Source organism: Colobus angolensis, unplaced genomic scaffold (genome assembly GCF_000951035.1).
Source record: "Colobus angolensis palliatus isolate OR3802 unplaced genomic scaffold, Cang.pa_1.0 Scaffold81, whole genome shotgun sequence".
NCBI classification, from domain to species: domain Eukaryota; kingdom Metazoa; phylum Chordata; class Mammalia; order Primates; family Cercopithecidae; genus Colobus; species Colobus angolensis.
The window spans coordinates 7,342,291-7,357,354 of record NW_012121932.1 but is presented as its reverse complement, the minus strand read 5'-3'; the positions used below and the strand labels follow the sequence as shown (position 1 = coordinate 7,357,354).

Below are 15,064 nucleotides of genomic sequence, written 5' to 3'. Positions count from 1 at the left end.
TACTAAATCTCCTAGCAGACTTTAAAAAGTATTATACAAGCATCATCACTCTTCCCTCACTTACTTGGAAGGATTTTCTGTTCTGATTACCACTCATTCATCCCCCTCCCCACCAAGTGAGAATCTCTGCTTTCAGGAGTCATCATTACTAATGTGTGTAGATATAGTTCTCTTAGATATGCCAGTAAGGAGGAAAAGTGAGTGACTGGTAATAAAGTTGGAAAAAAACAAGTTTGAAAAAAGTATTTTTGAGAAAAGTTTTTGCATTTAGAATCGAGATACCCAGGCTATTTTGAAAGGTTCTATTATTTCAAATGGATAACGTTCCAGTTTTTTTTTGTTTGTTTTTTGTTTTTAAAAGTTCACTCCTTTCCCCATGGAGAAATGTTTACATCTAGTGGCTGCTGAAAAAATAGCTGTTTGAGTACTCATTCCGAATGTAGTCAGGATGTAATCAGAAGTTTGTCCATTTTCTCCATTTTATTTAACTTTCCAGTTTTTAGTCATAATATTAGCATCACTTTTACTTATTTCAAATTCCCATCTTAAACCTTTACCAAAGTCTTTTGTGTAGGTTGTTTCTTTTTCTCGTTAATCCACATGACCAATTATTTGCTGAAAACCTTTTCTGTTTGTATTGGCATACGTTAGGTAAGTTTAAAACAGTCTTTGTCCACTGACAACTTAAATTCTACTAGCAATGCTCTTTCAGCTTCTGCTGTTGTATGATACTGTACTAAATAATAGTATACCACCCAGTTTCTCTTTGTAAATGTCTTTTAATCCAGAAAACTAGTATTAAGAGATAATTTATTCTCCACCCATCAGTTCTTCATTGTATATTCTAAGAGACAAACTCAGAGTACTATTCAAATATCTCTTTCAAAAAGCAGTTTTCATAGCATGTTAGTGGGAATAAAATGCACATTTAGATCATTGTTTTCTGTAACGCTAAGCAAACCGTAGTGGTCAAGATCATAGCCTCTGGAATAAACCCGAGGTTCAAATACTAGCTCTACTACTTATTGTGTAACTCTGGGGAAGGAACTTAATCTTTCTAAACTTAACTTCTGTAAGGGTTGTTTTGAGAGTTAAATAATATACCATGTACAGCATTTAGTATAGTGTCTGGCACAGACTAAATATGCCATAAAATGATAATGATACTTTTCATATTATAATTCAAATTCTCTCAAGAATCTTTAGATACCTTCTGAATCATCAGGGAAGATTGCATGGTGGTGATTAGTACAATTTCACTCTTTTTGGAAAAATAACCTGACTAATTTACTTAGTTATCTAAAATATTCCATTTCCCAATGGGAGGGGAAATGTATGAATATATAGCTTTATTAAGAGTATCTCATTCAATAACAGAGTGGTTTGCTCATCTTAATTTTCTCCTTTATAATAATGTTTCAAATTATAATCTTGGCAAACGGGTTTTTTTTTTTTTTTCTGTGTGAAAAGTGTGCCATCTGACTTTAAGCTCTAATGAATACCTGCTTATAGTGTAAAATGGAGCTTCTTTCAGATAGTCGTCTTTTTCTAGAAATAGTTGCAGGGAAGTTCCTTTTCCATTTTTATTTTAGCTGGTGGAAATTGCCCTTTTTTTCCCCCTTGATTCTCGTATGTCTGATTAACTTGGCCCTTTTTCTTTTTCTTTTTCTTTTTTTTTTTTGAGATGGAGCCTCGCTCTGTAGCCCAGGCTGGAGTGCAGTGGCCGGATTTCAGCTCACTGCAAGCTCCGCCTCCTGGGTTTATGCCATTCTCCTGCCTCAGCCTCCCCAGTAGCTGGGACTACAGGCGCCCACCACCTCGCCCGGCTAATTTTTTGTAGTTTTTTTAGTAGAGACGGGGTTTCACCGTGTTAGCCAGGATGGTCTCGATCTCCTGACCTCGTGATCCACCCGTCTCGGCCTCCCAAAGTGCTGGGATTACAGGCTTGAGCCACCGCGCCCGGCCAGCTTTCCACATCTTTAAAACTGAGATTATGATACCTACTTATGGGTTGAATGCGAGAATTGAACAGGTCAATGAATGCAGAGAACTTAACGTAGGATATGACCTTTATTCGTGTTTTTAAAAACCAAACGTGAAAACTGTCAAAGTACATTAACTATTATGTGAAGAATGTAAAATCTTCCGTGAAGAATGTAAAATATGATCAAGTTTAGATTTGTCTCCTTGAGTAATACATTTTATGAAATAATACTATTCACTTACTATAAACATTGGAAATATATTTACACAAACATACATTTTATTTTTCAAATTTATTTATTACATTTTAATTCCTACTAATTATCTTGCTGGTTTAGCTCTTACAGCCTTAAAGGAGAAATAAAGCCTTAAATGACTGTCTCTATTTTCCCATGCCTTTCAGTAATGTATCCTGCATATGCAAAATGGGTGCAGTCACACAGAGACCTGCCCATCAAGCTCAATCAGTGGTGCAATGTGGTGGTAGGTATTCACCCCCTCTTATATTCTATTATTATTCATGTTCTTTAAAAATATATATATATTTTGTTTTTATTTTCAAAGGATTGGGAGTATGGAACTATTTTTGAAGTATTTAAGATAAATTGCGATTTTTGATTACTTATTATATAAAATGGTAATAAAAATTGGAAAGTGACTGGGTATGGTGGCTCATGTTTATAATCCCAGCACTTTGGGAGGTTGAGCAGACAGATCACTTGAGCCCAGGATTTTGAGACCAGCCTAGGCAACATGGCAAAACCACATCTCTACTAAAAATTAGGCAGGTGTGTTGACGTGCACCTGTAGCCCAGCTACTTGGGAGGCTAAGGTAGGAGGATCATTTGAGCCTGGGAGGCAGAGGGTTTCAGTGAGCCGTGATTGTACCACTGCACTCCAGCCTGAGGGACAGAGCAAGATCCTGTTTCCAAAAAAAAATTGAAAAACTCTTTATAATGACTAAATTGTTTTCTTGCCTCTTCCAGCGTTGGGAGTTCAAGCACCCTCAGCCTTTCCTACGTACTCGTGAATTTCTTTGGCAGGAAGGGCACAGTGCTTTTGCTACCATGGAAGAGGCAGCAGAAGAGGTATAAAAAGTTATTTTCCATATTAACTATGTTCCATTTTTTTTGTTCAGGCTCTGCAATTTTGTTATTTAAAATGTATGTAACACCTGTTAAAAGCAAAAACAAATTAATTCAAATGTACATGGATTTAAGTAACTGCTTATTGGAATGTTATTAATAAGGGAAATAGGCTCTTTTAAATGTTTAGGTGAAAATACTTCTGGGCTTTAATGTGTATAAAAAGTTATTTTTCAGGAAATTTTCATTTTGATATTGTGTATCTTTCGTAACATTTATTTTCTCTTATATTCTAAACTTACATATACATTTTAAAAAGTTATTTGACTTCTTTTTACATTGCTTCATTGAGTATCTTTCTTAATAAATTCACACTGGCTGCTTTAACGTTTTCATAAAAAGAGGTTTTTATTGTTCGTATTTCTTTTCCCACACAATTAGTCTTAAGTAGTGCAGTTTTATAGATCTTAATGAATAAATGTACCCTAAATTTGAACACATTTACATTTAAAATGTTACAGGTCTTGCAGATACTTGACTTATATGCTCAGGTATATGAAGAACTCCTGGCAATTCCTGTTGTAAGAGGAAGAAAGACGGAAAAGGAAAAATTTGCAGGAGGAGACTATACAACTACAATAGAAGCATTTATATCTGCTAGTGGAAGAGCTATCCAGGTATCAAACTGCCACATAGGATTCGTAAGTCACTGTAAGCACAGTCCATGGACAGATCCAATAATTTCTTCTGTCATCACGGAAGTAGACTCTTTTAAAAAATAAATGTTTAGTGTACTTTCGTATGATAATTTCAAAGAAATCTATCCCATTCCTCTGTCTCCATGGTTCATTAAGTCATGATACATATCCTGAATTACTCCTAAAATATGATTTCCTTTTTAACTGTTGTAGGTAAAATTACTGCTATAAAAGGAGCTATCCAGAGCAAAATACTTGTAAATAGTATTTTTTGACTAATCTTAATCTCTTGTTATGGTAATTATGCTTATAATTAAAAACTTTATGGCCGGGCACGGTGGCTCAAGCCTGTAATCCCAGCACTTTGGGAGGCCGAGACGGGTGGATCACGAGGTCAGGAGATCGAGACCATCCTGGCTAACACGGTGAAACCCCGTCTCTACTAAAAATACAAAAACTAGCCGGGCGAGGTGGCGGGCACCTGTAGTCCCAGCTACTCGGGAGGCTGAGGCAGGAGAATGTCGTAAACCCGGGAGGCGGAGCTTGCAGTGAGCTGAGATCCGGCCACTGCACTCCAGTCCGGGCGACAGAGCGAGACTCTGCCTCAAAAAACAAACAAACAAACAAACAAACAAAAACTTTATTTAATGTAAAAAAAAGGGAGAAAAGACAAGTCTAGTGCCATTTTTAAAGCATGTGATCTTATAGTAATAATTTTCAAGGGCGTAATAGTTTATTAAAAATAAAGCTTATCTTTCTCTACTTTAGGGAGGAACATCACATCATTTAGGGCAGAATTTTTCCAAAATGTTTGAAATCGTTTTTGAAGATCCAAAGACACCAGGAGAGAAGCAATTTGCCTATCAAAACTCCTGGGGCCTGACGACTCGAACTATTGGTGTTATGACCATGGTTCATGGAGACAACATGGGTTTAGTATTACCACCCCGTGTAGCATGTGTTCAGGTAAGGAAAATATTCCTGTTTATCATTTATTTGATAAAATACAAGCCATATTTACTAAAGGAAATTTGAAAGGATGATTTCTGAATATCATTCAGGCAGATTTCTCTGATAATAAAAACAATGTGGAATGCAATCTGGACCCTAGTGTTTTGTAACTGTGTGTATCATTTACATTATTTATTGTCTCTTACTCTTTTAATTTTTAAGCTACTTATATAAACATTTTTAGAAGTCATTTTTTAAAAATGGTTTATAATATGTTAAATGAGCTGGGCATGCAGGCTCACACCTGTAATCCCAGCACTGTGGGAGGCCAAGGCGGGCAGATTGCTTGAGCCCAGGAGTTTGAGACTAAGCCTCGGCAACATGGCAAAATCCAGTCTACAAAATATTAGCCAGGTGTGGTGGTATGCACTGATAGTCCCAGCTACTTGGGAGGTTGGGGTAAAAATATATATGTGTGTGTGTGTGTGTGTGTGTGTGTGTGTGTGTGTGTGTGTGTGTGTGTGAAATAGATTAAATGAAATATAGTAGGTCAGCTGAAAATGCATTTAGATGGGTAAGTGATTTGCAGGTAATTAGTAGACATTATATATGGATTAGAAATCACACAGCTGATTTGTGTTAATAATAATAGCCACTAGTACGTTTCGACTTCTGAGAGCCTCTGTATCTGTTTCTTTGCATAAATTTGGGACATTGTGCTGAATTCTAGGTGGTGATTATTCCATGTGGCATTACCAATGCACTTTCTGAAGAAGACAAAGAAGCGCTGATTGCAAAATGCAATGATTATCGGAGGCGGTTACTCAGTGTTAACATCCGCGTTAGAGCTGATTTACGAGATAATTATTCTCCAGGTTGGAAATTCAATCACTGGGAGCTCAAGGTAAATTCCTCAGTTGTATCTTTTACCCTCAACATCTGCAATTTGAGTTTAGATTTTCCTTTGCATGTTTTTGTAAAACTTGAGGTTTCTCATTACTTTCCTCTATTTTGATAGTGGGGTTTTTTTTTCTTCTTCACTTAAACTGTTGAGCACTGACACAGTTCATAGCTTTGTAATAGTGATACCTAAATTTAAAATAGTTTTGGTGGAAGCTTATTTTTATGATGTTAGAATAAAAATGATCTTGAGCCCTTGTTTATGATTTCCCTCACGTAGCTGGTATACTAAAATGTTTATGCCAGGAGTTCATATAATAAATAAGTTATTTACATAGACCACTGAAATAACGGTGCATGGACGTCTTTGTTATAGCTAATAGTGAAACATCCGAGATTAATTTTGTTCTTGAGTTTTCACACCAAGTGTTTCATACCAGTTTGTTGATTTTTATTTTGTTTATTAAAGCCAGTCTACATTCTGTTTTATTGTTTGTAATATAACTTTCATTTATTGCACATTGTCATTAATAGATTGTCTGTGCCCTTAATTTTGTTTTATAAACTTCTGGGATTTAACAATTTTTCTTACGCTGAAAGAGGGAATCTTACTGGATCTAGAAATTAGGAATCGAGACTATATAAACTGATATTATAGGCAATGGGATGAGAGGATGTATTGAGATTGCAGCTGCAAGCTTTCAAACTATGGAAGCTCAGCAATATTGGGATTATTAAGTATTTATACATCTAGGGTTCTCAAAGTTGCTAATATTTATCATTTTGTTTGTTTCAAATGGCCCCTGAGGTAAATTTCCTTTGCCAAGGAATGGTAATTATAATGATAACTGTTTCTCTTTTATGTAATATACCAGCTTCTTTACATGCTCTTTTAAACATGAATTGTTTTTCCATGTCATTTCCTTTTTAATTGCACTCTTTTTTGCTTACTTATAGCTATTGTGTGATGCCAGTAGCAGTTTCTCTAAACTAATTTCTACTTAACCTGGGCTATAAAATGTTAAAGGAGAAATTTATTGCTGGCTACTAGCGGGATTAAAAAAGAAAAAACCATCCACATTCATTCCTGAATTCTTCTTTGTACCCTTTCCTCTTTTATTCATTTCTCATCCTTAAACTGACTTGGCTTTGTCTTTGTCACTCTTCTTTTAGTACCCTAGTGAGCCTATACTGTGTTGGGGAGGTATTCTTAGTATGAGTTGGGTGTGCTACATACAGCTTCATTGTCTGTATTCCTCAGGAAAGAAAATAAAGCACCTAAGTTCTAAACTTTTTTTTTTTTTTTTTTTTTGTTGAGACGGAGTCTCGCTCTATCACCCAGGCTGGAGTGCAGTGGCCCGATCTCAGCTCACTGCAAGCTCCGCCTCCCGGGTTCCCGCCATTCTCCTGCCTCAGCCTCCTGAGTAGCTGGGACTACAGGCGCCCGCCACCTCGCCCGGCTAGATTTTTGTATTTTTTTAGTAGAGACGGGGTTTCACCGTGTTAGCCAGGATGGTCTCGATCTCCTGACCTCGTGATCCGCCCGTCTCGGCCTCCCAAAGTGCTGGGATTACAGGTTTGAGCCACCGCGCCCGGCCCTAAGTTCTAAACTTGATGCCTCAAGTTAAAGAATATTGAGAAAAAGAGTTCACTATCTAGTGGAAGGTATTAGTGGAAGGTATTAGATTAATGCCATTTTAGTTCCATTTAGTCAAATAATTTCTAAGAAAAAATATTTTAGGAGCTCTGGATTTGTATTTCTTTGACAGCGATTGACCAAAGTGTGTGAGCGATGTATATGCACATTTTGAAACTTACTCAGATTAGTAAATGAGCTATAATATGGTTTGATTGTGAGGCCAGAAACCAGCAACTCATGTAATTCTTTGGTACCCCTTCCTATATTATGAAAATATAAAGGGGAAAATAATCTGAGTGAATTAACTACTTTTCTTTTTACTATGTGGAAAGAGTAAGATAATTTTGTGTTGCTGTTGAAGCAAAACACAAATCTTTTACAGTTAAATTTGTAACTAGTTTTAGAAAAAAACTATCAATAAAATATTTGCCTCCTCCATGATTTGGCTTCAGATTACCGTTCCAACTTTCACTTTTCATTATCCCCTTTCATATGCCCTTTTCTCCCTTCTTCACAGACAGCCTGTTTTTTCCACCTCTGTGTCTTTGCTTGTGCTATTTCTTCTACCTGGGTTGTAAATTTTTTTTTATCATGCAACAGTCACAAACTTACAATAAAGCAAGTCCAATACAAATAATTAATTTTTCCTGCTTGAATCATTTGAAAACAAGATGCTAACCTGATGCTCCATCACCCTACAAATATACTCTCCTACATAATCACAGCACAACCAACATAGTACAACCAACATATTCTCCTACATAATACAACACAAGTCGGTATAGTAATGTTCATACATTACTATAGTCTAATTCTAGACCCTCAATTCAGCTTTCAGGAGCTGTCTGACTAGTGTTTCTTTATAGCAGAAGGACCTAGTTCAGAACTATGTCGTATGTAGTTATTACGTATCTTTAGTCTCTTTCAGTCTGCAATCATTTCTCAGGTTTTCGTTGATGATTGACACAGCACATTTCTTATTAGCCTTTCTATTAGCTAATCCATATTTTATGGATCCATGGTTTCTAGTATTAAGCACTGGGTTACAGAATCTGTTACTAACGTTATTGTTTTGATGCTCAAAATGTCTCTGGTTTGACCGTTATGATCCCTTAAAGCTGGCTTTTGTGTCCTTTTGACATTCTCCATCATTCTTTAAGCACTTCCTTGCTGCTTGGCACAAGACATTGTAGGCTTATCTTGTACTTTTTCTACCCTGGCCTAGGAATTTGCCATATCTCTTAGAAGCTCTGGTTCTTTTGAGTGGAGAATGGTGTTTAGTGCTGGGTATGCTCATTGCTTTTGAGCTATCACTTCTCCCAGGCCTTCTCAGTAGATGGAGCTACTGAATATGTATATATATGTAGATGTCCATACACACATACAGATACGTGTACACTTTTACCACCATATTTCCATGTCTATTTATATATGTTGAAAACCAAGAGTTTATATCTATACTCTAAATTCCAATAAAAAACCACAGGGTGAACCTGGCGCGGTGGCACATGCCTATAATCCCAGCACCTTGGGAGGCTGAGGCAGGTGGATCACCTGAGGTCGGGATTTCGCCACCAGCCTGTCCAACATGGTGAAACCCCGTCTCTACTAAAAATACAAAAATTAGCTGGGCTTGGTTGCGGCTACCTGTAGTCCCAGCTACTCAGGAGGCCGAGGCAGGAGAGTCGCTTGTACCTGGGAGGCGGAGGTTGCAGTGAGCCCAGATTGCACCATTGCACTCCTGCCTGGGCGACAAGAGCAAATCTCCGTCTCAGGAAAAACAGCAACAACAACAAAAACCACCACAGGATGCATTCTAGTTTTTCTCCATTTTCTGCTCATAATTCCCTTTTCTGACAATGAGAAACCTAGCTCTAATTATCCTTAGTACATGAATTTATTAGATTAGTCACCCTGTATGCCACCAATCTCTCATTGCCATTGCCACCCACTCCTCTGTATGAATGAGCTCCTTATCCCTCGTGTGCTTTGTCACTCTATACAAGGTTGTTCTCATGCGCAGATGCCCTCTCGCCTGACTCAGGCTCAGACACCCTGCTGGGGGCTACCAATGGCTCTCTGCTTTTTCAGTGTAGGGTCCAGTCCTATTGCATTTTGCTGTCATGTCCTTTTAGTTTTCTTTAATCAGAAGTAGTTCCTCAGACTTTCATTGTCATTTATGACATCGGCATTTTTGTAACTATAGGTCACTTATTTTATAGAATGTTCTTTAATTCTGATGAATAATTTCCTTATTAATTTTTATCTTCTCCAGTAACTTCTCTTCTCTCTTCCAGCTGACGAATATTCTCTCACTGCTGACTTTCTGTATTAGTTTTTGTTGTTTATATGTGTGCCTTATTTACCCTACAAAGCATGAAGCTTCTTGAGGACAAGATGTATTTCTTATTCATCTTTTAAATCTCATTGCACTTAGCACTGTATCTTACAAATGCATGTAATACATCCAGTATAATATATTGGATAAATAAACTAAAGCAATAAAATAATGTAATATTTAGCATACAACAGTTTGTTCCATTGCGTTTTTTTGTTTGTTTTTAATCTCATTTTGTAAAATAAGTCTTCCCTAGAGGTAAATAAGGACTTCTAGAGTAATATTTAAAATTTTTCCTATGGCATTTTTTGGGTGTACCACCCGGCATCTAAATTGTACATGGAAGCACCTAACTTAGGAAAATCCCATTAATTTTAGAGGATTATTCATTCAAAAAAATTACTTTAAATCTACTATTTATCAAATAAGGTTCTGGGCCTGAAAAATGTGGTGTTTCCCTAATCCTTAAGGATTTTAATCCCCTTACAGGATACACATTCACAAGATTGAACATTCCCAAGTCTTAAACTTGCATATAGTCCATGCTTAAGTTGCTTTGGAAAAACCAAAGAGTATAGGGGAGTGGTTCTTAAACTGGAGTCCTAGGACCAGCAGTGTCGGCATCACTTAGAAACTTGTTAGAAATATAAACTCTTGGCCAAGTACGGTGGCTCACATCTATAATCCCAGCAATTTGGGAGGCTGAGGCGGGCAGATCAGTTGAGATCAGGTGTTCAACACCAGCCTGGTCAACATGGTGAAACCTCGTGTCTACTAAAAATACAAAAATTAGCCAGGCATAGTGGTAGGTGCCTGTAATCCCAGCTACTCAGGAGGCTGAGGCATGAGAATCAATTGATCTTGGGAGGCAGAGGTTATAGTGAGCCAAGATCATGCCACTGCACTCTAGTCTAGTCAACAGAGTGAGACTCTGTCTTCAAACAAACAAAAAAATTCTCAGGTCCCATCCCCAACCTATTCTAATAAAAGACTCTGGAGGCGGACCCTGAAATCTGGGCATTAACAATCCTTCCAGGTGATCATAATGCATGCTAAAGATAGAGTATCCAGAATGACGACTTTTCAGCCAGAGAATACCACCGTGTCAGGAATGAGTCAAAAATGTGTCATGGTACTGATCCCCCTCAGTGGCTTGTAGCCTCAAAAAGTGTTTGTTTAACCCCATTCCTGTGCAAATACGTTCTCTGGATGCTATTTTGTAAGAAAAGTTGGGAATGCTGATCTAGAAACTACTCTCTCTGTTTCTCCATGAAGAACTTCCTTAGCTCAGAACCACTAGGGCAGTAGATGTTTTGTGTTAGATTTATACCTTCTTACTAGAGTAGATTTTTGTAGTATCTCAGCAGTATTACCTGTGTTTTTGTGTTTTTTTTCTTGTTTTTTGGCTTTGCCTTTGTTTTTTGGGTTTTTTATAATTTGTTGTAGATAGGCCATGAATTACGTCTGTATATTCAACTGGAGACATTCATATATCATTTTAACTACCTTTTTTATCTTATAGGGAGTTCCCATTAGACTTGAAGTTGGGCCACGTGATATGAAGAGCTGTCAGTTTGTAGCTGTCAGACGAGATACTGGAGAAAAGCTGACAGTTGCTGAAAATGAGGCAGAGACTAAACTCCAAGCTATTTTGGAAGACATCCATGTCACCCTTTTCACAAGGTAGTTTCTTGAAATTGCTTATGTCTCTCTCTCCAAATCTTCCACCACCTTTGAGATCTTTACCAAGGAATTTTCGGGGTTGTCCTAGTTGGAAGCATTTGTTCTCTCCCTCTGAACCCTCATGCTACTTAATTCACTACTCTCTGGGTTTTTAACTTGTATTATGGTTATTTTCCTAAGTGCCATCTGCTTCCTACTAGGTTTGCAACCATGAAGTTTCTGTCCCCCGCACTTATTTGGATTAATTTAGATCTAGGCTTTTATGAGATGTAAATTCAAGGGCTTCAGGTATTGACTGTCATCTGCTGGGTACACATTGGCAGCACCCGGGAAGCTTTAGTAACTACCAGTGCCTTCCTAGAGATACTAATTTAATTGGACTGGAGAGGACCTGGAAACTATACTGTTAAAAGCTCCCCCAGGGGATTATACTATAGCCAAGACTGAGAACCTCCTGACTAGGATTGGGAATGAGGGATAGAGGAAGGCCTTAGGGCCACCCTCACCTATGGAGAGAGTCTTTTAGAATCACAGATCTCAAGGCAGTCAAGGCAGAGGCACCAGAAGATTAGTGGCTTAGCGTGGCATCCTGTTTTCTTTCTCTGCCTACCTGGAGCAGAAAGCAGAGAGGAAGGCCCATTACCACTGGGGATAGAGGTGCAGTTTGGGAGAGGGTAATGCCTGCATCTTATATGAGGGCACTTATATATTGATGTAAGATATATATTTATATATCTTTTATATATATTTCCTCTGAATCTGGAAATATTTAAGACCAGGGAGGTTTAAAAAATAACACAGACTCCCATAGGTAATGTGTTAATGCCAGGAAAAGAATGTCGGTCATTAGAGATTTAACAGCAGTAACAAAAGTTATGATCACCTGTTGTGTGCTTAACAAATTTCCCATGAATTTAAGGCTCACAATAGTGCAATGATAAGGTAACTCTGATATACAGATGGTCACTGTGAGTGACAGACTTGAGATTCAAATTGAGTCCTTCTGACTTCCAGGTTATCTTTTCATTAAATTATGCTTATGTGTTTCATAAAACTGTCATATTTGTGAGAACAATTATGTATTGTTTTCTAATTTTGTTTCATAGGGCTTCTGAAGACCTTAAGACTCATATGGTTGTGGCTAATACAATGGAAGACTTTCAGAAGATACTAGATTCTGGAAAGGTCAGAGACTCCTGAAAACTTTTCAGTATAAAAATACTTCAGTAAACTGTATTTTAAGACTCATTGAATTTATGCATGGCATTAATACCTTTTAAAGCCAATCACATAAAAAGATAGTACATTACTCAACATTTATATATATGTATAAATATATAATCTATGTAGTCTTTGTTTTATATTTATATGTCTTATATATAAATATAATGTGTGTGTGTGTGTGTGTGTGTATATATAGTCTTTGTTTTCTACTGGCTTTTCTAAAGCATTACAACATTGTACCATTTTGGGGTAATACTTGTGAACTGATTATGTAAGTTTTTTTCCCATGTTTGATATGCTACTTTCTAAAGAACATTGATTCTGTATGTCTCCTTATTTCTTCATTATTGAAAATCTCTGTTATTTCAGTTTCTTGTAAGTTCCTAAAGTAACCATTGTTCTAGCTTTAAAGCTGTCATATGCGGCTGCCTAAAGAAAGGTGAAAAGTCAGTTTCTTTCCATTCCCTGACTGTACATACTCAGCTTTCAGTTGATTGAACTTTCTGAATAATGAGAAAAAAAGTATTGCTTATTCTAAGCCTGTTTTTCAGAATGAGGGGCTATCTGGCTCCTTAGAACTCCATAGACTTTCCTAATTAGGTAGTTAATGGCTCTTTTAAGATTTAATTGGTTTTATATATTGGGTAGATGCAGTTGTTTCGAGAAAGAAGAATTTCAGTTTTGCAAAGTTATTTAATTATTGGAATGAATCACTTATGGTCCTTAGTATTCTGGTATACATGTTTGAATACAACCAATCCTGTGTCCTCAGGTTACAAGTGAGAAAACCATGGGCCAGTGTCTAAATGAATACCCCAAACTATACAGAATTTAGATCCTTCTTCTGACTAGGTTTAAAGCATTTTTCTCTGTATCTTTTTTTATGTTTTAAATCCATGCTGAGAAGGAGCATGAATTTATGTAAAGCTTTAATTTTTATGGTCATAACGTATTAATATGTCTCTTATTTCTTAAACTGGGAAAATTAATCTCTGGCTTTCATTTTACTATGCTGTAAAATGAGTACAAAATAGATATCAAAATCCTCTTTAGATCTATAATTCTTCAGTATTTAGCCTTCTATCCTTATTGGGTTATTGCTTTTGTAATTTTTTCACCTTTCTGGGTTCTGTAATTTTTCACTTGACTCAAACTTCCTTTTTTTTTGTTATGGAGTCTCACTTTGTTGCCCAGACTGGAGTACAGTGGTGTAAGATCTTGGCTCACTGCAACCTCCACCTCCTGAGTTCAAGCGATTTCCTGCCTCAACCTTCCGCGTGACTGGGATTTCAGGCGCCCGCCACGACACCCAGCTAATTTTTGTATTTTTTGTATTTTTAGTAGAGATGGGGTTTTGCCATTTTGGTCAGGCTGGTCTTGAACTCTGACCTCAAGTGACCCATCTGCCTTGGCCTCCCAAAGTGCTGGGATTACAGGCATGAGCCACCGCGCCTGGTCTCAAACTTCCTACTTTTAATAGAAGGCTAGACATCTGTAGCACTGTGTTTTTTCTTTCACTCTAATTTATGATTTTTTTGTTCTATTATTGAATTTAAAATTTTCCTTTATTGTAGAAATACTATAGTCATGTTTGAGCAGTCTATTAAAGACATTGCATAAGAGTTAATAAATCAATAGAGTAACTATCAGTTAAAACATTGCTTTCAAACAAATTAATGCCAGCAGGTATTGCTGGAATCATGTCTTTTATTCTAATATTGGGTAAGTTACTGTAGAGATTTCAGTAACTATTCTGAAGTAGAACCTGTGGTATTTTAGCTCTATGTCCAAAGAACACAGGGACCAGAAAACAAATTTTTGTTTCTTTTATTCAGTAGGCATTTCCATCCCCCTTTTCACCTTATGTTGGTCAGCTTAGTAGATGTATTGATTGACCATCAAGCAAACTTTGAGGTTGTTGTAAATAAAATTGTATCTACTAGGAGGGGAGAAGGAAGAAGAGATCTTTGGAATTTAAATGTAGGAGAAAGTTTGGATCTTTCTACTTTTCTTTATTGGTATAAATGAAAAATTATATCTGATTTTACTAGGACTTGATTTTAGTACATTTTTCCAAGGGAGAATCTTAATTCAATGAAAAATAAATGCTATATGTATATAATATTTATTGTTTACTACTGCCATCCCTTACTAATCTCTTGTATTTGTGATTTTTGAGTATTGCCATTTCTTGTTATTGACATTTTCTAAGGAATTTGAGATATTACATATTACAAAAGATTGTGTCTTTTTTATTCTTTTTTATTAATCCGTTTTTTTTTGAGACGAGGTCTCATTATGTTGGCTGGGCTGGACTCCCAACTCCTGAGCGGAAGTGATTCTCTGGAGTAGCTAGGACTACAGTCATGCACCATCACACTGACTATGTTATGTTTGTTTGTTTGTTTGTTTGTTTTTATTATTATTATACATTAAGTTCTAGGGTACATGTGCATAACGTGCAGGTTTGTTACATATGTATAGTTGTGCCATGTTGGTGTGCTGCACCCATTAACTCGTCAGCACCCATCAACTCGTCATTTACATCAGGTATAACTCCCAA

General features: G+C 36.8%; 1 protein-coding gene across 2 annotated transcripts in view; it reads left to right on the top strand.

The window, feature by feature from the left end:
• EPRS (glutamyl-prolyl-tRNA synthetase) overlaps positions 1 to 15,064 on the top strand; it is a 100,316-nt gene that overhangs the window by 72,320 nt on the left and 12,932 nt on the right. For both annotated transcript variants that reach the window (XM_011929451.1, XM_011929450.1), the window contains 7 exons: positions 2,387 to 2,466; positions 2,970 to 3,071; positions 3,590 to 3,745; positions 4,535 to 4,732; positions 5,448 to 5,621; positions 11,117 to 11,277; positions 12,384 to 12,462. In XM_011929451.1, the coding sequence (XP_011784841.1) occupies positions 2,387 to 2,466; positions 2,970 to 3,071; positions 3,590 to 3,745; positions 4,535 to 4,732; positions 5,448 to 5,621; positions 11,117 to 11,277; positions 12,384 to 12,462 (950 nt within the window). The remainder of the gene's footprint in view (positions 1 to 2,386; positions 2,467 to 2,969; positions 3,072 to 3,589; positions 3,746 to 4,534; positions 4,733 to 5,447; positions 5,622 to 11,116; positions 11,278 to 12,383; positions 12,463 to 15,064) is intronic.